This window comes from Pituophis catenifer, unplaced genomic scaffold (genome assembly GCF_029215685.1).
Source record: "Pituophis catenifer annectens isolate HBS135680 unplaced genomic scaffold, rPitCat1.0.hap2 SCAF_11, whole genome shotgun sequence".
In the NCBI taxonomy this organism is placed as follows: Eukaryota; Metazoa; Chordata; class Lepidosauria; order Squamata; family Colubridae; genus Pituophis; species Pituophis catenifer.
The window spans coordinates 26,539,021-26,562,470 of record NW_027256891.1 but is presented as its reverse complement, the minus strand read 5'-3'; the positions used below and the strand labels follow the sequence as shown (position 1 = coordinate 26,562,470).

Below are 23,450 nucleotides of genomic sequence, written 5' to 3'. Positions count from 1 at the left end.
GGGAATTCCGGGAGTTGAAATCCACCGTTTTAAAGTTGCCAAGTTTGAAAAACTGCTTTATAGTAAAAAAAAACCCCATAGAATTATCTTGCTTTATTTTCTCCATTGGATGAGCCGTACAGGAGGTTGCAAGCTGTGGATGATGGGCTTCATTGTTCCCACCCAGCCTCTGCTGTAGGCCACTGGCTGTACAGGAGGTTGCAAGCTGTGGATGATGGGATTCATTGTTCCCGCCCAGCCTCTGCTGTAGGCCACTGGCTGTACAGGAGGTTGCAAGCTGTGGATGATGGGCTTCATTGTTCAGCAGCTCCAGATCACATCAGGTTGGGATGACATATAAGAGTAGAATTTATAGAATTTTATTGTACAACCCCCATTTCATCCAAAGAGGGGCAGGGGCATGCAGGCTGGGGATGATGGGAGCTGTAGTCAAGTCTCTTTCTTCCATATGAACTGTATGGGCACCATGATCCTACTGTTGGAATGGAAATGGATGAAAACTGGGGAGGAACATTTCCTTTATTTGTTTAGGAAGGAGAAAAATAAAATATTTCTTCCCAAAAGGATTAGGGTAGACTCTTTCTGGGCATGCGTAGTTCCCTCCTTCCGCCCTTCCCTTCTCGGCAGCCCTCTGACGGACGGCTCAACTCCGAAGCTTATTGGCTGGCTTTGTTGTTGTTTATGGCAGTTTTTCGGCCTAGGCCCGCCTTCTTTTCGAAAAGCGACTTCCGCTCTTGCGCAGTGAGCGACCCGGGGGCCTTATTCTCTTCAGCGATACGCTAAATAACAGGAGGGACAAGAGGAGACTTTCGAGGCAGGGGAGCGCTTCTGCGCTTGCGCAATAAAACTTCCCTCAGGCGCGACGGCCGGGAAGCGCCCTATTTGCGTCTGCGCAGCAGCCTTGTCACCGCTGAGGCGAGAAAAGGCGGCTTTTACCGCGGCGGCAGGAATCGGAAGAGCCGACGGGGCTCCGTCGCCTCCGAGCGGCGCCCACTCGGGACGGGGAGGCCCGAACCGAGCCAGGCCGCCAGGGGGTGGGGGGCGTGGCCGCGCGTGCGTAGCAGAGCCCCCCGCGCATGCGCCCTAGCGCCGGGCCTTCTGTGAGGCGTTTCCAGGCCGGGCCGGGCCTGGGCGGCGCCCTGGTGGTGAGAAGCGTCGCGGGAGGAGGCGTCGTCGAACCGGGCGGCACCATGAGCGTCGGAGGCTCGGATCGCAACGAGGATTTCCACCAGCAGCTGCGGCTGCAGGAGCTCTACGAGCGGAAGGAGGGCGAGGCCGGCGACGAGCCTTTCACCTACACCGACCCCGCCGACGGCACCCAGTACGAGTGGGACCGCGACAAGAAGGCCTGGTTCCCCAAGGTGGGCCCGACTACAAGACCCATCCTGCACAGCGAGAGGCGGGGGGACGACGGACGCGAGGGCGAGGGAAGCCAAAGCCGCCTCCTCCACGCCCCCCGTCCCGGATTTGAGGGGGGGGGGAGACTCCCTGTAGGCGGAGGCTGATGGGCGTTGTAGTCCTAAAGTTGGGCTGGGGGGGGGTTGACGTGGGGGGGGAGGAGGAGGAGGGTCTTCTGGTTTTCAGGCTGCAGAAGTCTTCCTTCGGGGGTGGTGGGGAGCCTTTCCTTTTGGCCTCATCTGGTAAAAGCCAAAGAATTCCATTCAAGGCGGAGACCGTTTTCTTTCTTCGCATCATGGTCCCTCCGTCGCCTGTCTACAGATGGACTGCACGGGTGGTTGCTCTGGAGAGCGAGAGGGGTGACATATACATTCTAAAACACATCTACATGTCCCTTCCTTTCTTTCTTTCTTTCTTTCTTTCTTTCTTTCTTTCTTTCTTTCTTTCTTTCTTTCTTTCTTTCTTTCTTTCTTTCTTTCTCATCTATCGTACCTATCTTTCTATCATCTATCCACCCATCCATATCTGTCATCTGTCTATCAATCATCTACAGTCTATCTATCCATCCATCTATCATCTATCCACCCATCCATATCTATCTATCATCTGTCTATCAATCATCTACAGTCTATCTATCTATCCATCTATCTATCTTTCTATCATCTATCCACCCATCCATATCTATCATCTGTCTATCAATCATCTACAGTCTGTCTATCTATCCATCTATCTATCTTTCTATCATCTATCCACCCATCCATATCTATCTATCATCTGTCTATCAATCATCTATAGTCTATCTATCTATCTATCCATCCATCTATCATCTATACACCCATCCATATCTATCATCTGTCTATCAATCATCTACAGTCTATATATCTATCCATCTATCTATCTTTCTATCATCTATCCACCCATCCATATCTATCATCTGTCTATCAATCATCTACAGTCTGTCTATCTATCCATCTATCTATCTTTCTATCATCTATCCACCCATCCATATCTATCTATCATCTGTCTATCAATCATCTATAGTCTATCTATCTATCCATCCATCTATCATCTATACACCCATCCATATCTATCATCTGTCTATCAATCATCTACAGTCTATATATCTATCCATCCATCCATCTCTCATCTATCCACCCATCCATATCTATCATCTATCAATCATCTACAGTATATTTGTTATCCATCTATCTATCATCTATCCACCCATCCATATCTATCATCTGTCTATCAATCATCTACAGTCTTATCTATCTATCCATCCATCTATCATCTATCCACCCATCCATATCTATCATCTGTCTATCAATCATCTACAGTCTATCTATCTATCCAGCTATTATCTATCTATCTTTCTTTCTATCATCTATCCATCCATCCATATCTATCATCTGTCTATCAATCATCTACAGTATGTCTATCCATCCATCCATCTTTCTATCATCTATCCACCCATCCATATCTATCTATCATCTGTCTATCAATCATCTACAGTCTTTCTATCTATCCAGCTATTATCTATCTTTCTTTCTTTCTATCATCTATCCATCCATCCATCTTTCTATCATCTATCCACCCATCCATATCTATCATCTGTCTATCAATCATCTACAGTATGTCTATCCATCCATCTATCTATCTTTCTATCATCTATCCACCCATCCATATCTATCTATCATCTGTCTATCAATCATCTACAGTCTGTCTATCCATCCATCCATCTATCAAATATCCATCCATCCATATCTATCATCTGTCTATCAATCATCTACAGTCTATCTATTCAGCTATTATCTATCTATCTATCATCTATCCACCCATCCATATCTATCATCTATCAATCATCTACAGTATATTTGTTATCCATCTATCTATCATCTATCCACCCATCCATATCTATCTATCATCTGTCTATCAATCATCTACAGTATGTCTATCCATCCATCCATCCTGTTTCCCCAAAATAAGACATTCCTTTGTAATAAGCCCAATCAGGCTTTTGAGTGCATGGCAATAAGGCCAAGCACTTTTTTCAGGGTTCAAAAAATATAAGACAGGGTCTTATTTTCAGGGAAACACGGTATCTTATCTATCATCTCTCTCCTATATATCTCATCTATCTACACACATACATCCTACACACACACACACACACACACAAAATAAAAGTGCAGAAATGGTTAGGTTGACATTAAAGATAAAAGATAAAGAAGAGAAATATTTTTTAACATGGGATTTGTTCTATCAATGGTTGGATAATAGAGGTAGAAATTACAAACTGGAAAATATTATTATGTATAAGCAAATTGATCCAGATAATACACTGTTTACTAAGCGTTTATGTATGTTAAAGAAAAATGTATAAATAAAATATATAAACACACACACTCAAAATAAAGTTGCCAACTCCAGCTAAAGTTTCAAACTTCAGGCTGAGTAAGCAGTGGACTTTGCTAATAATAGTCCTCATTTCCTGGGGCAAAATGCCATTTTTTGAGACGAGCATTGACCCTGTCCAGCTCTTGGCCAGCCTCGATTTTCTTACTTCCTCCTTTGGCTTGCTATCCTTCTGACCCTCCTTATCTCTCCGGCAGGATCCCTTTACTAGGTTTTCAACCTGCCTTATTAAAAATAGATAAGTAAAGGCGATGACTACATCAAATGCTTTTAACTTTAAGGCTTTTAACTCTCAAATGGGAGTACAACAATTCAGTGGGTTGGTGTTTTTTTTCTCCTCAACCTTGGCAACTTTTCAGATGTGTGGATTCCAACTTCTTCTCACTCTTCCAGAAATTATTTACCTTGTTTTCTAAATTGGCATCTAGACCCAGGGTTATTAACCTGTGAGCTGTATCTAATGTGGACTTGTATCTATGTTGTGCAAGTCTTCTGCTGAATCAGGTGAAGAGCAGTTGCTCCTGAAAATTATCCTGACTTTCTTGACTAAATTCTGAAGAATATTTGTAAGAATGGGGACAGGTGACAGCATTTTTAGATGTCCAAAGAGACGCAATTTTGCAGGCAGTGTGTAAAGGGAGAGTAAACATTCTGCAACTCCTTGATGACTTGATCTCAAAGATAATGCTGGTGCTCTGAGTAGCTTTCTGTAGTAAACCTAGAGTAGCATCCTTTTACCCCCTCTCTGCAGGCCTGCCAGTCGTCCCTCTAAGCTGCCTATCAGTTGTAGTGCCATTATGAACAGTTAAAAATAGAACATGATCTGCATTATTTTGTTTCAGGAGGCCACCTCGGGCCCTCGATTCTTGCAGTATAGTAGCTCACACTTAAACCTTAATTTGGTCTCTAATTGGTTTCCTGAACAATGTCTTCTTTTAGGTCACTGAAGATTTCTTGGCAACGTACCATGCTAACTACGGCTTTCCCACCGAAGGCTCCGATACCTCGGCCTCCGCTGCAAAGACTGACTCTAAAGCCGCACCAGGTTCCAAGGCTCAGCCGCCGGTAGAAGCCAAACCATCGCAGCCGCTGCCCTCAGACCTTAAACAGAAAGGAGAGAAAAGAAAAGCCGAAGCAGGCAAGCGGCTCCATTGTGCATGACTTAGAAGTAGTTTGCTGTTCAAGAAGAGATGTCTGTCTTCCTGCGGAGTTGTGCTTGTGTGGGCGGTCATGCAGGAGCATCTGTAGAGCCACTCAGACTCGGAAAGCCTAATGTTAAAAGGATCAAATTACAGCCAACTTGTAGGAAGTTGTCAATGTTGTTAAAGCTTGGATAGGTGTGAAGATAGGAAGGTGCCATTTATCCCAGGTCAGGCTGTTTATATCCCAGGATTGTCGTCTTTTCTCCCCCAGTCTGATGTGAACTTCAATCTGAAGAGCTGTTCTCTTTTCTGTAGAGGTGCAATCCTAACTTATCCTCATCTCCCCTCTAGGATGGTTTCATGTCGAAGAACAGAAAAACACAAATGTTTATGTGACAGGTGAGGAGCAGTCTTGAGTCTTTGCTGAGTGTGATGATGCTGCGGTTCTCCGTTGAAATGGATTCAAACCCTTAAATATCATTTCAAATATTTCACGGTACATGAAATCTTTTCCTCTGGACTTAAGAACCACGTGGAGTAAAATTTAAATGGATAGGAAGAGCGATAAGTAAGATGTGTATTGAATAAATCCAGTCCTATATATCTGAATTATTTGTGAAGTGCCTCAAAACTCAAAAGTTGCTGCACAATGGCACGCAGGCTTTGTAGTCAGTTTGTCTCCATTTTAATGAAGGACGGATGTATTGCTGTGCTTTAAATGTGAGGCCAGCACCTCTATAAACAAATTCCAATCACGTTCCTTTAACCACTTCCTAATTAGACAATCCCTTTGTGGCAATCCAGTGTTGGATACATGGCTTCATAACTATGCGGTTGAGTTGGAAAACGCCCTCCTGCTGCATCTGGAAGGGCCCGTTGCAGCATTTGGGACCTTTGGCGTGCTTGATATGGACTCCAGTTTCGCAGCTGTATAATGCTTGTAAAATGCATGGCATTTCTGAAGCCCCCACCATCGTGGTGCTGTCCTGACTGGCCTGGCAGAGACTTCTGTCTCTGATAACACAAGGCACATCAAAAGAAGAGAGTTCCCTGTTTTAAAAAAACTGTTTAATAAAAATTATATATATATATATATATAAAAAATCAGAACTCCAGATTCCTCAGAACAATTTTATTGGAGATACCATATTGGCACAAACTGGTGAAAACCGACTCTGAAGGTTCCCACAGTTTTCACCTAATTAAAAGTGAAAGTCCCCCCCCTTTCCCCAAATCAGTCACATGGTCCAATCAAGGTGCTGGCCAGTTGCCTGGTTACTTCACTCCTCCTTTCTCCAGCCACCTGTTGGAATGACCTTGGTTCCCATAGAAAACTACTTCGTTTTGACTACAAAACCGCCATCTAACTATGTTCCCCCACCCTATCCCTTCCTCGCATGGTGGCAACCCTAAAGCCTCCAAAATGGCCCCAGTCAGGTTCGCTTCAGAGTTGACACCGCAATCTCATTCTGCTCTGTATTAAAAGGTGTCGGATCTCAGGCCTAATGGCTGTGCTATAGACCAGGGGTTCCCAATCCCTGGTCCATGGACTGGCACCGGGCCGCGGCATACCAGAAACCGGGCCGCGCAAACAAGCCAAGCCCCCATCCATGGGATGCAGGAAGAACGTGAAACCACGCCCCCTTTCCAAGTCCATGGAAAGACTTCGCGGAACTGGTCCCTGGTGCCCAAAAGGTTTTTTTTGGGGGGGGGGGGGCTGCTGCTGTAGACCTCTTTATCCCTATTGAATCCAAGGAGCAGATAAATCCGCTGTCACCGATAAAATAACCTTGCCGGTTTCACCTCAAACACATCCACAGGTCCCAAAACTTATATTTTGAACAGAGAGTACAAAATTTGCAGAACTGCTTTAAGGACTTTATATCCAGCTTGGGAGCTAGAAAACTTGAAGTGAACGATGATTGTTCCTTTAGTGGCATTGCATATATTTATTCCCCCCCCTCACAGTTTGGGATCTAACGCTGCCAAATTCCAAAAGCTATCAGACTGTGCTGAATGAGGGGGAATAAACAAAAGACACCACGGGGGAGAAAATGTAGACTGTGGCAAAAACAAAAAAATAAAACCTTGTATGGTAATGTTAAAAACTCAGCTTGGATTTGTTGTGTAATTTGTATCTCTTCAAATTTTACCTTTCCAGGTTTACCGCCAGACATTACAAAAGATGAGTTTGTGGACGTCATGTCAAAATGTGGTATCGTTATGCGCGATCTTCAAACGGAGGAACCAAAAATCAAACTTTACAAAGACAAGGAAGGAAACCTTAAAGGCGATGGGCTCTGTTGTTACTTAAAGGTTAGTTGTTTATTCTCTTACAATATACCTTTTGCGGTGATCTTGTGGTTGCCATTGTTATATTGCAAACATAGATCTCCAGCCCCTTTGACTCTCTTTTTATTTCAAGTTAATTTAATTTAAACTTCTGGGCATTCCTACAGGCATCAACAAGATTTATGAGGAGCGTGTTTTAATCTCTCGCAGATATTTTTTCTTTTGTCTGTTTAGGTGGAAAAAAGAAGTTGTAAACCAGAATTTTTTTCCCCCTCTCTTCTCTTTTCCCAGAGAGAATCTGTTGAACTTGCGCTGAAATTGCTGGATGAGAAAGAAATCCGAGGCTACAAACTGCATGTGGAAGTTGCCCAGTTCCAGCTTAAGGGGGAATACGATGCCAGCAAGAAGAAAAAGAAATGCAAAGATTACAAAAAGAAGCTCTCCCAGCAACAAAAGTATGTGGCTGTTTGTTAAGATGCCCCCAAAACTTTTATAAGTATATTTGCCCGTGGAAAATGTGGCTAGGGTTGCCTTTTCATGAAACGTGGGGCTTTAAAGGGTTGTATTTATTTTTTAAAAATGCACGAAAGCTTAATCTTTAAAGCAGCTCAAATCACCCAGGAGGGCAGCTCCTAATAAAATGTGGATTTAGCTGTCAAGCTACCTTTCATGAAGGTGGCTTATAGATCAGGGGTCACCAACCTTTCGGACCTCAGGGAGGTCTGAGATGGTCAGCCAGTTCCAGGCCATGATGCAGTCCCACTGGAACGAGGCCCTCCGGCTCTTCGCCACCAGTGGCGCTTCCCTCCAGCCTTCGGCCAAAGCCCCGCACCAGGAGGCTGAAGCAGACCCCCAAGTTGGAATTTCTTCAGTGGGGCAAGAAAAGTTCTGCCAGCTTTGATTTCAGAAGCATTCAGTTAATTTCTTTTTTCAACAAATGCTTTTAGACACTGAAGAGATCCACCCCTCAACCTCTTAAATGTTGCTTCGTTTCATTAGACTGCTGGATTGGCGGCCGGAGAAGAAAGGGGAGAAAGTGAGATTGCGACACGAGAAGGTTATCGTCATCAGAAACATGTTCCATCCCAAAGATTTTGAGGTGGGTTAAAAAAAAAAAAAAAAAATCCAGCAGGGGGTCATAAACTGTAATCCCTCCTCCCTAAATCCTGGGAACGGGTCGCCTCTCAAAGATGACGACTGAAATTGGCCTCGTCACAAGCCGAGAAGCGTTTGTGGCATAATAGGGCCAGCTAAAGTTAGAAAGGATCGTTCCATTTTTAGGCTGTTTCTGGCTGAGGCTGTTGGGACTGTCATATCCAGCAATTTTAATTTGCTCCTCCTGTATGTATTTGAAGGCATAACGTTACCCTCCAGTGGGACATAACTCCAAATGTATTTAGCCATAGCATTTAGGCTTAGATACCTTCACAAAGCACTTTACAGCACTCTCTGGGTGGTTGCAATGTAAATGATTATTTGCATATTGCCCCCAACAATCCTCGTTTTATGACCTCGGAAGAATGGAAGGCCGAATCAACCTTGAGCCAATCGGGGATCGAACTCCAGGCGGTGGGCAGAGTTTGCCTGCAATGCTGCAGTTTAACCACTGTGCCACCAGGGCTCCTTTATCTGTTCATCTCTTTATATTTACCCAAGGGTTGGGAGTCATGGGGCCCGTAGTCCCAACATGCGTGGAATTTGCAAGGTTTCCTAGTCCTTGAGACAAGACCAGTCAGTATCTGTTAGGATCGGCTAAAGAGATTTATAGAATGACGTTTTCTGTTCAATCTGTGCTTTTGAGCGTTGATGAAAACGGAACCCAACAAGCTCTTGAAAAGTGCACAGCAAATAATCCAGGCAAGATTGTCTGGTCCCATTTGACTTGTCAGAGTGCCAGAATTGTCCTGTGAAATTATCCTCGCTTTCTGAAAGCATTGGGTGCGTTTTAAAAATATGCTTTAAAATGTCTTTCTAGGAGGACCCTTTAGTGCTAAATGAGATCCGGGAAGATCTACGGACAGAATGTGAAAAATTTGGTCAAGTAAAGAAAGTCATTATATTTGATGTACGTATCACAAATACTCAGTCCTAATTTTGTGTTGTACTTTTGAAACGTTCTTCTACAAAAGCACTCCTAATAATTACCCCACCAGACAGGCTCCACTTATAGAATCATCTTGTTTGTTTGATGGAGAACCAACTTATTTTATCAAAATTTCATTATTCAGTGTGTCACTGGAATACGGCTGAACTTTTAGAAAACGTTACGTCCGTATTGTGAGATTTTGGACAGCAGCCACATTTTTAAAATTGAAATCAGGTTTTTAAAACATGCTGCATTTGACAGTTGAAAGCTTATAATCAGATGATAACATGGAAAGATTACTAGGCTTCTGGAAAAAACAGGTATTCTTATCATTACAGAGAGGCGTTAGGAGAATAATCGGGGAAAGGTGATATCCAAAGCAACTTAAAATGATTTCAATGTCTTTTTTCCCCTAAAAATGGCAGTTTAGAACAGAGGTCATTTTATCATATTTTGTAAATCCCTAGGGGTGGCTCAGTGGCTTAGCCACATCTCAGCAGCTAAGACGCTGAGCTTGTCGATCGAAAGTTTGGCAGTTCAGCAGTTCGAATCGCTAGCGCCGCGTAACGGGGTGAGCTCCCATGACTTGTCCCAGCTTCTGCCAACCTAGCAGTTCGAAAGCAGGTAAAAATGCAAGTAGAAAAATAGGGACCACCTTTGGTGGGAAGGTAACAGCATTCCGTGCACCTTTGGTGTTGAATCATGCCGGCCACATGACCACAGAGATGTCTTTGGACAGCGCTGGCTCTTCGACTTTGAAACGGAGATGAGCACTGCCCCCTAGAGTCGGGAACGACTAGCACATATGTGCGAGGGGAACCTTTACCTTTAGGGGACTGTACTTGTGATTCAGAAGTAGGGCCTTCTCTTAAATACGGCTGATGCCTAAATCTAATTTGATGGCCTTCCCCTTCCTGTTTCCGTAGAGGCATCCGGATGGGGTAGCCTCTGTATCCTTCAAGGAATCCGAAGAGGCTGACGTTTGCATACAGGCGCTGAATGGACGATGGTTTGGTGGACGGCAGCTCTCTGTGGAAACGTGGGATGGTACAACTGATTATCAGGTATATTTGGCTTGACGAAGGTTATGGGTTTTCTGTTTTTTAAAAAAACAAGTATGAGTAATGAAGGGAGCCAGTTAAAGACTGCAGGATCGAAACGGGGGGCCTGAGTTCTAATCCTGCCTTAGGGATGGAGCTAGCTGGGCAAATTAGGGTCAGTCCTTCCCTCTCAAAAGGGACGCGGTGGCTCATTGTCTAAGACGCTGAGCTTTCGATCGAAAGGTCGGCAGTTCAGCGGTTCGAATCCCAAGTGCCGCGTAACAGGGTGAGCTCCTGTGACTTGTCCCAGCTTTTGCCAACCTAGCAGTTCGAAAGCAGGTAAAAAATGCAAGTAGAAAAATAGGGACCACCTTTGGTGGGAAGGTAACAGCGTTCCGTGCAACTTTGGTGTTGAATCATGCCGGCCACATGACCACGGAGACCTCTTCGGACAGCGCTGGCTCGTTTCAAAGCTGGAAACGGAGATGAGCACCACCCCCTAGAGTCGGGAACGACTAGCACATATGTGCGAGGGGAACCTTTACCTTTACCTTTACTCTCAGCCCTAGGAAGAAGGGGTTAATGGCCAACCAGTTCTGAAATCTTGCCAAAACGATTGCAGGGACGTTGGCCAAACAGCCTCTGGGAGTCTTGGAAGACTCGTAACATGAATAACTTAGTTATTTAAGAGGGCTTCTCCATGCTTTGCACTTGGGTTCTGAAATCCCTTTTAAAAGGGATTTCTGATCCCTAGAACAAAACTGTTTAATGACATGCTGTGGAAGTCGGATTCTTGTGACCCAGTGGTTTCCCCAAATCACATTTTAAAATCGACATCTAAGCTCTTGATCACGAAACAGAAAATGCCTTGAAATGTCTTTGAACATGCCTTCCCTTCCCCTCTTTCTCCTCCTCCTCAAATATTGACAATTGTCTCTCGCCCCAGATTGAAGAAACTTCCCGGGAAAGAGAAGAGAGACTAAAAGGGTGGCAAGAATTTTTAGGGGATCCCAACCAAGAACTGCCTAAAAAGCCACTGGATGCCAATTCTTCCGAAAGCGGCCCTCAAGCGGTCAAGAGAGACCCCCCGTCTCAAGATAACGGGGCCGCCGAAGCCGCCGAGGGAGCAGGAGATTGCCACAAAGGAGCCGGCGAAGATGTCGTGGCGTCCACAGACAGCAGCATGGCGGGCAGCGATGACGATGAAGAAGCAGAGACTTAACGCTCTTCACTCGCCGCTGGTCCAAGAGCATGATTGCGGGCTCCCCTCGAGGCCTCCCTTCCCCTCCCCCGATGCAAAGTTTCAAGCTCCACTCCAATCAATGAATATAAATAAATATAAATATATATATGTATATGCGCGCACGTTTCCTTGTTAGGATATCACCAACGTGCTTTTGAGGTATTGCATTTAAAAGCAGTATTTAGTTTGTGTGTGTGTGTGTGTGTGTGTGTGTGTATGTGTGTATATATATATATATATATATTCATATATATTCATGTCTGGCTGCGACTGAAGCTGCGTATGTGTTATAAGTTGCCAAGAGTCCTGCTGAACTGACCAGCTGTCTTAAATTCCACCTTTGCTTGTCAGCGTTCGGAGCCCATCCAACGTGTGAAGTAGGTGTAGAAACTCCCCAGTTTTCCCCCAAACGACACCATAGACCCCCCAGGTTTGAACGCTTTTCGGTGTTTTTTGCTCCAGTGTCAGCCTCCTCCCAGCCTACTCATACTCTTCCCCGTGTAATATGGATTCTTGCCTGCCGTGCTTTCACCAGCTTGGGCTTGGAATAACTGGTTTTTCTAATAATTGATTAAAAAAAAAAAAAAGCAGATCATTGAAGATGTATTCACACTCCCCACATCCGGGGGAGGTTCGAAAGATCACGCTCTGAAGATGCTCTTCTGGCGTGCGTAAAAAGTTCCTTGTGATTCACGTCCTTTGTTCGTTTATAGAAGTTCTGACGCTGAGGGAAGCTAGGTAATAAACGGAGGGGAAAAGTCTGTAAATGAGCTGACTTCTGATCATCTTTCTACAAATTTTCGTTTGGATTATTAACTCATCGGAAACATGCGGGGAGCATATGTGCGTTGGGAAGGGTGCGATTCCTGCCTTGTTCCCGGTGTTTTAACTGTTCAATTATAGTTGCGTTTCGAGCATTTGTCGAGACCGAGGATACAAAGCCTGTATTTTTTTATACTGGATTGATTATAGGAGACAACTACGAATAAAATCGTTTTGAGATTCATTCCCGAAATTGTTTCGCAGATTTTTTTTAAACAATTTTTTTTTATATAAAGATATAAACCGCTCAAAAATAGTCTTTCCCCCACTTTTTTTAATCGCTGCTAAGACTTTGCCCAAATTTACTTTAGTTAGTTAGTTCTTCTAACTAACATGTTCAAAGAAGGAAGTGATTGTTTCAGCCATTTCAGGTACACTTTAATGGGGGTACCTGTGCTTTTTGTCGTGGCAATCATAGCACCTGTGTTCTCCGTTTGCATGCGAGAAATTAGGAAATTAGATGCTTCACACCGAGTTTGCTGTTTTAGCTGAACGACGGAAAAAAATTTAAATCGGGATCTCTGTCTCGGGTTCAGTCATTGCCCGAGACGGATGATTATGCAAATGATTTTCTGTTGGCTCCAAAGGTAGCAACCCTAAAAGTGGAATTTTTCAAGCTTTTATCTCTTTTTGTTGGGGAGAAAGGCGGTCGGAGCCTAAATTCAACTTGACATTTCCTGAGGACATTGTTGATTGTTGAGCATCTCCTTGGACCCTTTAGGAATCTGTACCAATGGAAAAAAAAAAGCTCTTTTGCTGAATAATCTTTTGTAGAATAAAGCTAAGTGCTTAATGGACCAGTTTTGTACCTTGAATTTGTGATCATCTCTTGAAAATGCGTGTGTTGCTTTTGAACGGTTTGTCTTGAAGGTACTCGCCGCTAACACCTGACACAAAACACACGAGAATTTGAGTACACTGAAAATGAGTGGTTAGAAATAAACTTCTTCAAAGATTGCCATCTGTCCAAACGAAATATGTGGCAATGTTTTAATGCACAAGGCTGTCCTGGATTTTCTCTTCCTGCTGTATGTTGCGATGTATGATGACAACGAATGAGGTCAGTGAAACTTACGCAAGACTTCACATAGGAACTATAGTGCGATAGTTCCAAATTAAAATATTTCTGGAATTTAAATGATTGTTCCATTACAAAAATCTCTGTGGCCTTATTTGTGGAGGAAAATAAATCTCAGACCAGACCTAAGTAGTATTCACAAGCCTTGAGGACGCAAGGATCAAAACTTAAAATAGTTGTCGTTTCCAAAGTTTATATTCCTTTCTTAGGAAAATCTGGTTGTTGCTATTCTGGAGAATATAATCTAACTGCTTCCTTCCACCTCATCTACGTCTCCTGTCCATTTTGACCTGAATTTCTCTGGTATTCCACCATGGTACCTGTTTGCAAATCTGTAATCTTCTTCAAATGGCGTAATTCCAGATTTTGAGATTAGTACAATTCATAATAAGTGATAAAATATTTAGGCATAATGTTTCAGAGACGGAATAACACTTGGGATCGTTGTAAAGGTTCATTTCTATCCTTGTTTTTATACAGATCTATACTATCTCCACAAAATATTAGTGGATTTAATCTCGTAGAAAAACAGGCAATTTTTACGCAAAACCAGACTTTCTGTTACCGTATTTTAGTGTGTTGTCACACACTTAAAATATTGCGTTACAGATAAAGCTACTTGGGAAGATTGGATGCACTGCTAGACTCAGACTTCTCATTTTGTTGGCGTTGTTCAGTCCTGCTGTTGCAAATTACAGTTTCCTTACAACCTAAGGATTTACTCAGGGATAAGTAAATTAATTTGAATTTCTTAAAGTTAAAAATGGAGATCAGCAGCCCTTCTTATTTAAATGACTACTTCCGTTACCTAGGGCCAAGTCTAAACGAAATCCAGTTTGAACTGATTTGTTGTACAAATTACACATAAAATTCTTCATCCTATGAGGCATGTCATTAAGCAAGACTTCCTTCCTAGGTTGGTATAGAATTATATGACGTCATCGTGCAATCCATCCTCAATGTTTATATTTTTGCAATCACTATCAACCTCTTTCCCAATCTGGTGCTATATTCTGGTAACCGTCTTAAGACTTTATTCATCATTAACTGGCAAAATCAGTATTTGTTACAACACCCGCAGGTAAGTTTTTTGGACCCAGCGTTCTGCCTCTAAAAAAAAAATCAGGTATTTCTCAACCTTGGCAACTTGTGGATGTCGACTCCCAGAATTTTCCAGCCACTCATGTTGCCACCAATTACAGTAAAAGCTAAAAATCACCTCTTGGTTTCTTGAGCTGAAATATTTGACTCTTCGGACAATTGCCAGTAGTTAAGGCTCAGTTCAAGCTATACATTCAGACCTGCAAATTGATGCCTGGAACAATATATGCCTTTGAATATTCAGGTCATCCTTGACTTGACCACAATTGAGCCCATAATTTTGTTGCTAAGTGAGACATTTTGTTAAGCCAGTCTTGAACCATTTTACGACCTTGCCACCGTTGTTAAGTGACTTTAGTAACTTTGAGCAGTCACTAAATGAATTGTTGTAAGTTGAGAACTACCTGCCTATATTCAACAATTTAATCACATGAGCCCTGGAATTAGAGGCTAGCAGCAAAAATAACTTTCCAGTCTAAATGAGGAACAACAAGGAAGTTAAACAGAAGAATGTTAAAAAGCAAAGCGTCGAGTCACTACACCGTAGTTACAGAATAACTACACCGATCCACCTAAAAGAGGAAAGCTGGCTTTTTAAAAATTTGAATCCTGTCCATCTTGTAGTACCGGGAACAGATCTTCACTCTGGGGACCCAATTCTTAGCTTGGGCACAAACCCCGGGTGCCAGCTCTCTTTTACAAGCACCCTGAACAGACCTTTTTATTGTCTTCTTTCCTGAAACCTCTAAACCTGGTTGACTTGTCAGAGTGCATTTCACACATTCCTGTTCCCGAGCCTGAAGGATACGCCTAGTTCCCTCACTGCTAAAGGAACAGAAAACTGCTGGTACGGTCTGGTGCTGTTCTCCTTGTTGTTGAGTTGCTACAGGGCTCACACCCGGAGCAGAGAATCACGGAGAATCACAGCATGAAGTGAACTCAGGTGGGGTCTGTCTGCTAGACCAAAGGTATGAAAATCGTCTTGAGTTTCTCTTACTTGGGGTAAAGTTTAATCCAAGCAAGGAGACGTCTATAAGTAAAGTTAGGGGAGATGTAACGTGTTTAGTGGAGAGTTACAATTTCTGGAATTGGTTGACGGAGATGCACTAATTTAGCAAGGTTCTCTGTATTATGGTTTCCGACGAATGGTATTGTTGATATTTTAAAAATGGGTGTATTCCTGACTAGTTATGAACTACTACTTGTGTAGCTTTTCGGCATCTACTTTAATCTGATCATGTGGAATCTTGGTTCATAATCAAGTATTTTCAAACGGGTTGAAGCCCACCTATCTTTGCTCGCTACTTGGAAGGAATATTAACACCATAGAGGGAGACAGTAGAGGGAGGTGGACATCTGGAATAGGATATCTGCTTGGTCTTTGTGGACAACAGATACTGGGCTCTTACCCTCAATCTTGAAGGAACTGACTTTATACTTAAAGCTTCTGGTATTTAAAAAAAGCAAGAAAATTAAATTCTGCGGCCCCTTTCTGTGGAAGAACTATTTTCATTCTCAAATACCGGTTGGGAAATCAAAAAGATAATTAGGAAACTTATCTTCTCAAAATCACGTGTCTCCAGAGTCAGGCTACATTTCCAACCAGATAGGGAGTCTATGGGGATGGACAGTGTTGTCCTTTTTGAAGAACTGGTTCTCTTGCGTTCAGCCCGGCAACCAAGAAGACACATGATAAAAAAAAAATCTATAATTTCTTACTTGATATTGAATTATTTATTTATTTTATTTTATTGGATTTATATACCGCCCTACTCCCGAAGGACTCAGGGCGGTGAACAGCCAAAAAGATAAAACACACAAACTACAAAAATTAAAAGGCAATATAAAAACCCATTAGATAATTTGGCCCAAAACAAATTAAAACACCCCTAATATTTTAAAACAAATTTACAATTTACAATTTAAAAGGGAAGTTAGGCCAGGCCAGCCTGCTAAAATAAAAAGGTTTTGAGAGGAAGGTGGAAGGTGCGTAAATCTGGGATCGTCCGTATCTCCGGGGGGAGCTCATTCCAGATGGCAGGTGCCCCCACAGAGAAGGCTCTGGAATTGGAGGAGGAGCAAGTAAAGGAAACAATGATAGCCTGGGCAAAGAATTTCGGATATTCAATTGACCTAGAGAAATGGCAACAATTATGAGAAAGGAATTACAGATTAACAGTGTCCACCGCATATAAGGAAAATCAATATAAAATGTTTTATAGATGGCACATGCGACCTGAGAAACTGGCAAAAATGTTTAAAGATAAATCAGCCAAATGTTAGAAATGTCACCAGTTACCAGGTTCATATTATCATATGTGGTGGACATGTTCAGAAGCTAAAAACTATTGGAATAAAATTAAGATATGGCTGGAAGAAATGATAAAGGAACGTATTGATTTTAAACCAGAGCTGTTCCTACTGGGTATCTTCCCTGAAAAAATTAGTAAAGAAAAAAATTATTTGATAATACATGTAATAACAGCTGCAAGGATTGTTTATGCACAAAATTGGAAAGCAGAGAAAATATCTTTGGAAGGAGAAGTAATTAAAAAAAAATTAGACTGTGCAGAAATGAATAGATTGACTTTGATGATTAAAGAAAGAGAAGAGTTAGAATACTTTAAGATATGGAATCAATTTTACTATTGGTTAGAAAAGAGATACAAATAACTAAATTAATAGTTATGTATAAAAAGTGCTACGATTAGAATATTGTGTTAGTGATGAACTGTTGTAATGGACTGGGCGAGAATGAAGACAGAAGAAACAACAAAAAGAAGAATTTTTGAAGACAACACCGAGATGTCACATGGAAGGAATGATTGATGCATTAAATGTTTGTTTGTCAAAAAAAAAAAAAAAGACACATTAAATATTTTTGGTGAAGGGTGAGTTACCGAGTCTGTGAGGTGCCACTTAAAAAGTATTTAGGCTTCCCATGCAGGTCCTACCCATTGGCTGTGTTTACACAACATGCTAAACCATAAACCATGCTTTACACATTGACCAAACCACCACTAATCACAGTGATTCAATATGTTGGCCATTATATTCACATGCTTGGTTTGGTTGTGTCTGCATGTTTTAGAACTTCTGATGGTTCCTGAGAACATTAAGGAACATTCTCCTAGAAAGGAATGTGGCTTCAGGAAGGGCAGCCCCATATCTCCAACTCTTGAAGTGTCCTAATTAATCATAGAATTGTAGAACTGTGAAATTGGAAGGGGTTATAAGGATCTTCTAAAAGCATTGTATAGGACAGTGTTTCTCAACCTTTGTAGCTTGAAGATGGGTAGACTTCAACTCCCAGAATCCCCCAGCCAGCTGGCTGGGGGATTCTGGGAGTTGAAGTCCACCCATCTTCAAGCTTCCAAGGTTGAGAAATACTGGTATAGGACAACCAGTTTAACGAGAGGTGGCCATCCAACCTCTTTTTAAAGCCTTCAGAGGCGGACAACCCATAGCCTCAGTTATCCCACTCTGCGTTCCCTTGTTACATATATTTTACCGTGAGGAATTTTTTTCCTTCTAGGTAAGTGAAATTGTGGTAGCCACAAATATACCAGCTACTTTCTGGTCCTTGTTCTTGTTGCAAATGGAAAATAGCGCCATCTTCTCTCTGAGACCTTTTAGCTACCTGAACACTGCTCTCATGTCTTCTCTCTTTCTTCTTTTCTCCAGGTAGAACATCCCAAGCCTAAACTCTGAGTAAGCAGTGATCTTGGGGAGGTGAGGGGGTGGGGGAAGCAGGAGACAATCGGTTGCATGGACTCCACATCACCATCAACTCCATGTACAACTTTCTTGTGTCACGTTAATTTTCAGGTTATTTCCAAGTATGGAAGAGACAAAGAATAATCCTGCAAAACTGAGTAGAACGAAACAGCCAGTGAAAACAGAATGGGGAGCCCATTACATGGTATTGACCTACTTCCAAGGAGACACTAATAGCATGGTGGATGAACATTTCTCCAGAGCTTTGAGCGTCACCAAAAACCCACAGGACCTGAGTAGAGACAACGGTGTCAAAGATGGCCTGATTAACAATGGTGAGCTTGTCACCCATGGCTTGTTCTCCTTATTTCCTAGATAGCAACTCATTCGACAAAGACTCCTTATTGACAATAGATTTCCTCATCGAATCATTGTATTGATGTTTAACAAAACCGGTCGGCCGCTTGAGGGACAGGGATTTAATCTGAGCGGTGACTAAGAGGGTTTTAAAATTCTTCTAGGTCTCACAATCTTTAATACACTATGTGCCTGGGAAACGGAGGTCAAGAAATTTGAAAAAACATTCCTCAAACTAGCCCGGGTTATTTTGCTATCTGTGGTAAAGATGAGGTTGGCACTCATTCCTTATACAGAAGACTCTTTCTTCAACACTACCCTTGTTGTAGGTTTCTCTACCAACCCTGAAAGCCATAGAAACAAAAGATTGTTGTTGTGGGGAAATTAAGAGTAGGAAGATATATTTGGATATGTTTGCCCCTTTGAGTTATTTGTAAAAGTAATAAAGGTGGGATACCAATAAAAAAATAAAAATGTACCTATTGTTGGAAAAATGTGGTACACCTCACCTTGGAACTTAAATGCATTTTTTTTTTCAACAGAAAACCACCAACCTTCCCATGGGTGGGGTCTTCCATCCCATTGGACCAAACCCTATGATGCATCTTCCCCTTTGAACCTGTGCGCTTCGGATGAAAACTCAATTGTTCCCGCCATGGATGTCTACCAGCCTTCCATTCTCCAGGGAGCTTCTCCAGCGACCGCTGAGCTTTGGCCTTCGTCTTCCGGGGGTGATCCGCGTTTGACCCCAGTTTCGAGGTACCCAACCTCTGATCTGCATATGGCACAAGACGACATGTCGGATGAGAAGTACGATTCTCTGCTGGGCCTCCTGGAGCAGGAGAGATGTTCTCGGCCCGTCCAAGAGCTGTTTGATTCCCGGTCAGCTTGTCTTACTGGTTCGGCTGGGTTGCAAAATATGAGCCAGAGGTAAGTCCGTCCAGGTTGATGTAATCCTTTAATCAGTGGTGAAATCTGAACTGGTTTACTACTGGTTCGCTGGCTGTGCATGCGTGCCAAGCATGGGCTATGCGTGTGCATGCACAGTACACACCAAACACACGCTGCACATGTGCATACACAGTACATGCCACAAAGTAGCTTCAGAAGTTAAGTAGAACAGCTAGGGGGGAAATTGGGTACCCGTTCATGTCAAATGTAAATAAAACAATTAGAATAATATAATACATTATAACGGTATATATATATATATATATATATATATATATGATATATTAGAAATATATGTATAAAAGATATATTAAGATAAGAGAGAGAAAATGTATAAGTACTGACGCAAAACTGTTGAAAAGAAGAAAGGGTTAATATCTCTTTTTGTTTTTGTTTTTAAAAAAACTGTTAAATATTTTTTTTTAAAAAAAGAACAGCTAGGTGGGGAATCAGCTATGGCGCGCAAGCTTGGGAACCTTTTAAAAACTTTTTAAAAGCATTTTTTTACTTTGATATTATAGATAATGATTTATCTAGCTAATTATGTCTGGTTTAAAAGGGTATGTCTAGTTTGATGAAAAGAAGGACTAGGGGAGACATGAGAGCAGTCTTCCAATATTTCAGGGGCTGCCCCAAAGAAGAGGGAGTCAAGCTGTTCTCCAAAGCACCTGAGGGCAGGACAAGAAGCGATGGGTGGAAACTAATCAAGGAGAGAAGCAACTTAGAACTTAGGAGAAATTTCCTGACAGTTAGAACAATTAACCAGTGGAACAACTTGCCTCCAGAAGTTGTGATTGTTCCAACACTGGAAGCTTTTAAGAAGATGTTGGATAACTGTTTGTCTGAAGTGGTGTAAATAAATAAATAAGTAAATAAATTAATAACCATTCCATTCCTGTTATACTTGAATATTATCCCCTAACTGTCAAATCTCTTGTGTTTTCTAGGTATCCCTGCTAATGGCCAGTTTGCACTTTTAAAACAAATGGACCCATTTGCTTATTATTTTAAGACTTTCTGAGGACTTCACAGAACTGTCATTAAGAAAAGCAGTCAAACGGTGGCGAACTGCCATTTTCTCTCACCAGATTTTTTTTTCCCATGTGCTTTTCAATTTTTGGAATGGGTAGAAGGAGATGCTCTGACATCTGTCTTCATTTTTGCCCAGTAGTGGGTTTCACTTACCTTCGCTACTAGTTCGGAACTGTGAGCGCATGTTCCGCGCATGTGTGCGCGCTTGCTTTGCTCGCACGGGGCACTTCTGCACATACGCAGAGAGTCCGTGATGACGTCCGGGTGGGTGAGTGGAGCCTCCCACTGCCACTGCCGTTGCCGCTGCCACTACCAATTCGCCCGAACCGGGGCGAACCGGTAGAAATTTACCACTGCTTTTGCCCAACGGCGTGCAAAATCCAGTCTCATGGAAACTTCCCCGTCTCTAGCTTTCAAATCCAGCTGAAAATGGTCACCTCCGACTTCCTGGGGTCTCCTCATCTTGGAGGTCTCCAAGACCCTTCAGCCAGGACCTTCAGCCACTCCTTAGCCCTACAAATATTCCGTCCAGGGTCGCCTGTTGCTTGTTTCTGAATCGAATCTCAGTTTAGAAACAATATCAAAAAATAGTTTGCGCCAGGGTGGCAATTGCCACACGATGGCAGCAGATCTCAGAACGTGGCCACATCCTAGGCTGAAGATCGCACCCTCAACCAGATGCTAAACGAAGGGCCTTCTTTAGAACTGACCTAAAATTTTGCCATTGGGAAGCTGAACTCAATGAGTGAGAAACATCCTAATGATCGGAAGAGAAACTTATGGCTTTCTTCTATCCATATCATTGTATTTGAGACACACACACAGTTGTGTGGATTCTGCTCTTGGCAACCAAAACCCGAAGTGTGTTCCTCATATCAAGAACATCTCCCTCTCTTCAGAAGAGCAGTTGCCGTTAGAGGACGAAGCCTACGATGTGTCCATTGAGGCCAATCTTGTCAATACTGGTCCACCACGGCCTCTCAAGAGAAGTTTTCCTGTTACTCACCAGGTGACGGCTTTGATGGCTGGGTGGGTTGGGTGGTGGAAACCTAGCCTTATTTGGATCGTCTTTCAGTCTGGAAACGTGCCGTGTGAACCTGGAGAAGGAGTTACCAATTAAAGCTGATGCATTTCCTGAGGAGCACTTGTGTGGCTTTTCTTCAAAACGTACAAACGTGGGGGGCCCTTCTAAGCATGATGCCCAACGCCAGAGCACCTGGATAGGGGTGTCCATCCACCTGTTAAGAAAAGCAGAATGGTGTCTCCACTGCTGTGGCCATCCTCTCGATTTGGGGCCAGAGTCAGACCCTGTGGATACTCTGCTGATGGAAAGATCGCCCTCCTTAAGGGGTTAGCAAGCACCAAACAACGCCAGCTTCTGATGACTACCCGGTGGAGGCAGTTTGAGATGTCCCGGTGTCAGTAAAGGGCCCTAAAATGAGAAGGCCCTGCTCAAATTGAGTTCCCCGAGATTAGAAAGCGTGGTGGGGTCCTTGGTGCTCTCTGAGCTTGCATTTTTTATATTGCACTAAATCAGGGATCCTCAAACTACGGTCCCTGGTCTGGAAACGTCCCGCCAAAGCAATTAATCCCACTCGCTGACGGGATGGGGTCCTTCAGGCACTTAGCTTGGCTGCCTGTTTAGTAGTTCCAGCCCAGTGATGGGATTCAAATAATTTAACAACCGGTTCTCTGCCCTAATGATTTCTTCCAACAACCAGTTTGCCAAACTGCTCAGAAAGTTAACAACTGGTTCTCCCGAAGTGGTGCGAACCGGCTGAATCCCACCTCTGCTCCAGCCACTCCCTCCCTCCCTGGGAGTCCAGGTGCTTCAGTGCACGAAACTTCAGATGGGCTCCTCAAGAGACAGAGTTTGCAGCATGGGGGGCTACAACACAAATATTCATTCTTGGCTGTATTTGAGATTCCTAGCTACAATGAATAGCAAAGCTAGGGTTGACCCCGGGCGCTTCTCTCTGCTAACAGGTGGCCAAACTAAGTGCCTGAAGGACCCCATCCCATCACTAATTCATGTTAGTGGTCTGCGGGATTTAAAATTATGAATTTAGTGGTCCCTGAGGTCTGACTAGATAACCATTTGTCTGGAATGGTATAGGGCCGTGATGATGAGCCTATGGCACACATGCCACAGGTGGTACACATAGCTATATCGGTGGGCATGTGAGCTCAGATTTCAGGCCTTCTGGGCCCACCAGAAGTAGGGAAACAGGGTGTCTCCTGCCTCTGGAGGACCTCGTGGGGGGGGGAAGGCCCATTTTTCTCTCTCCCCAGGCTCCAGAGCCTTTCTAGGAGTCTGGGGAGGGTGAAAATAGTCTTCCCCACCCCCCCAGAGGTTCTCTGGAGGCTGAAAATGGCCCATTTGCCAACTTCTGGTCCGACCTAGAAAGGCCCTGGAGCCTGGGGAGAGAGAAAAACGGGCTCACTGGGCCATTGCGTGCCAGGAACGGTGTGTGTGTGTCACGTGGGGGCAGGGTGCATAGAATTATAGGTGTGGGCACACACGTGCGCCCCCGCCCCGCGCTCCGCCCTCCCCAAGCTCTGGCACACGATGTCAAAAAAGTTAGCCATCACTGGTATAGGGTTCCCTGCCTGAGCAGGGAGTTGGACTAGAAAAATTCCTCAGTCCCTTCTAACTCTGTTATTCTGTTATTAATAAAATTAGGTCCCTCATCTCAAAAAAGCAATACAGAATGAAATTATGGAGTCTCTGGACTGGCATTATTTTCCTCTACAAAAGTTATCTCAGCGATGGTAG

At 43.3% G+C, this 23,450-nt stretch overlaps 2 protein-coding genes across 2 annotated transcripts; both read left to right on the top strand.

The window, feature by feature from the left end:
• The first annotated feature begins 789 nt into the window (after positions 1-789).
• On the top strand, positions 790-13,235 carry HTATSF1 (HIV-1 Tat specific factor 1). The gene is made up of 9 exons (XM_070951925.1): positions 790-1,361; positions 4,753-4,951; positions 5,307-5,354; positions 7,117-7,271; positions 7,539-7,702; positions 8,247-8,346; positions 9,223-9,312; positions 10,260-10,397; positions 11,320-13,235. The coding sequence occupies exons 1-9, from the start codon at positions 1,077-1,079 to the stop codon at positions 11,593-11,595; spliced, it is 1,455 nt and encodes a 484-aa protein (XP_070808026.1). The 5' UTR covers positions 790-1,076; the 3' UTR covers positions 11,596-13,235.
• A 5,081-nt stretch (positions 13,236-18,316) lies between these two features.
• On the top strand, positions 18,317-21,768 carry VGLL1 (vestigial like family member 1). Its single transcript, XM_070951927.1, has 4 exons — positions 18,317-18,328; positions 18,446-18,669; positions 19,234-19,621; positions 20,590-21,768. Exons 2-4 carry the CDS (start codon positions 18,459-18,461, stop codon positions 20,600-20,602), a joined length of 612 nt encoding a protein of 203 aa, XP_070808028.1. The 5' UTR covers positions 18,317-18,328; positions 18,446-18,458; the 3' UTR covers positions 20,603-21,768.
• The last annotated feature ends 1,682 nt before the right edge of the window (positions 21,769-23,450 follow it).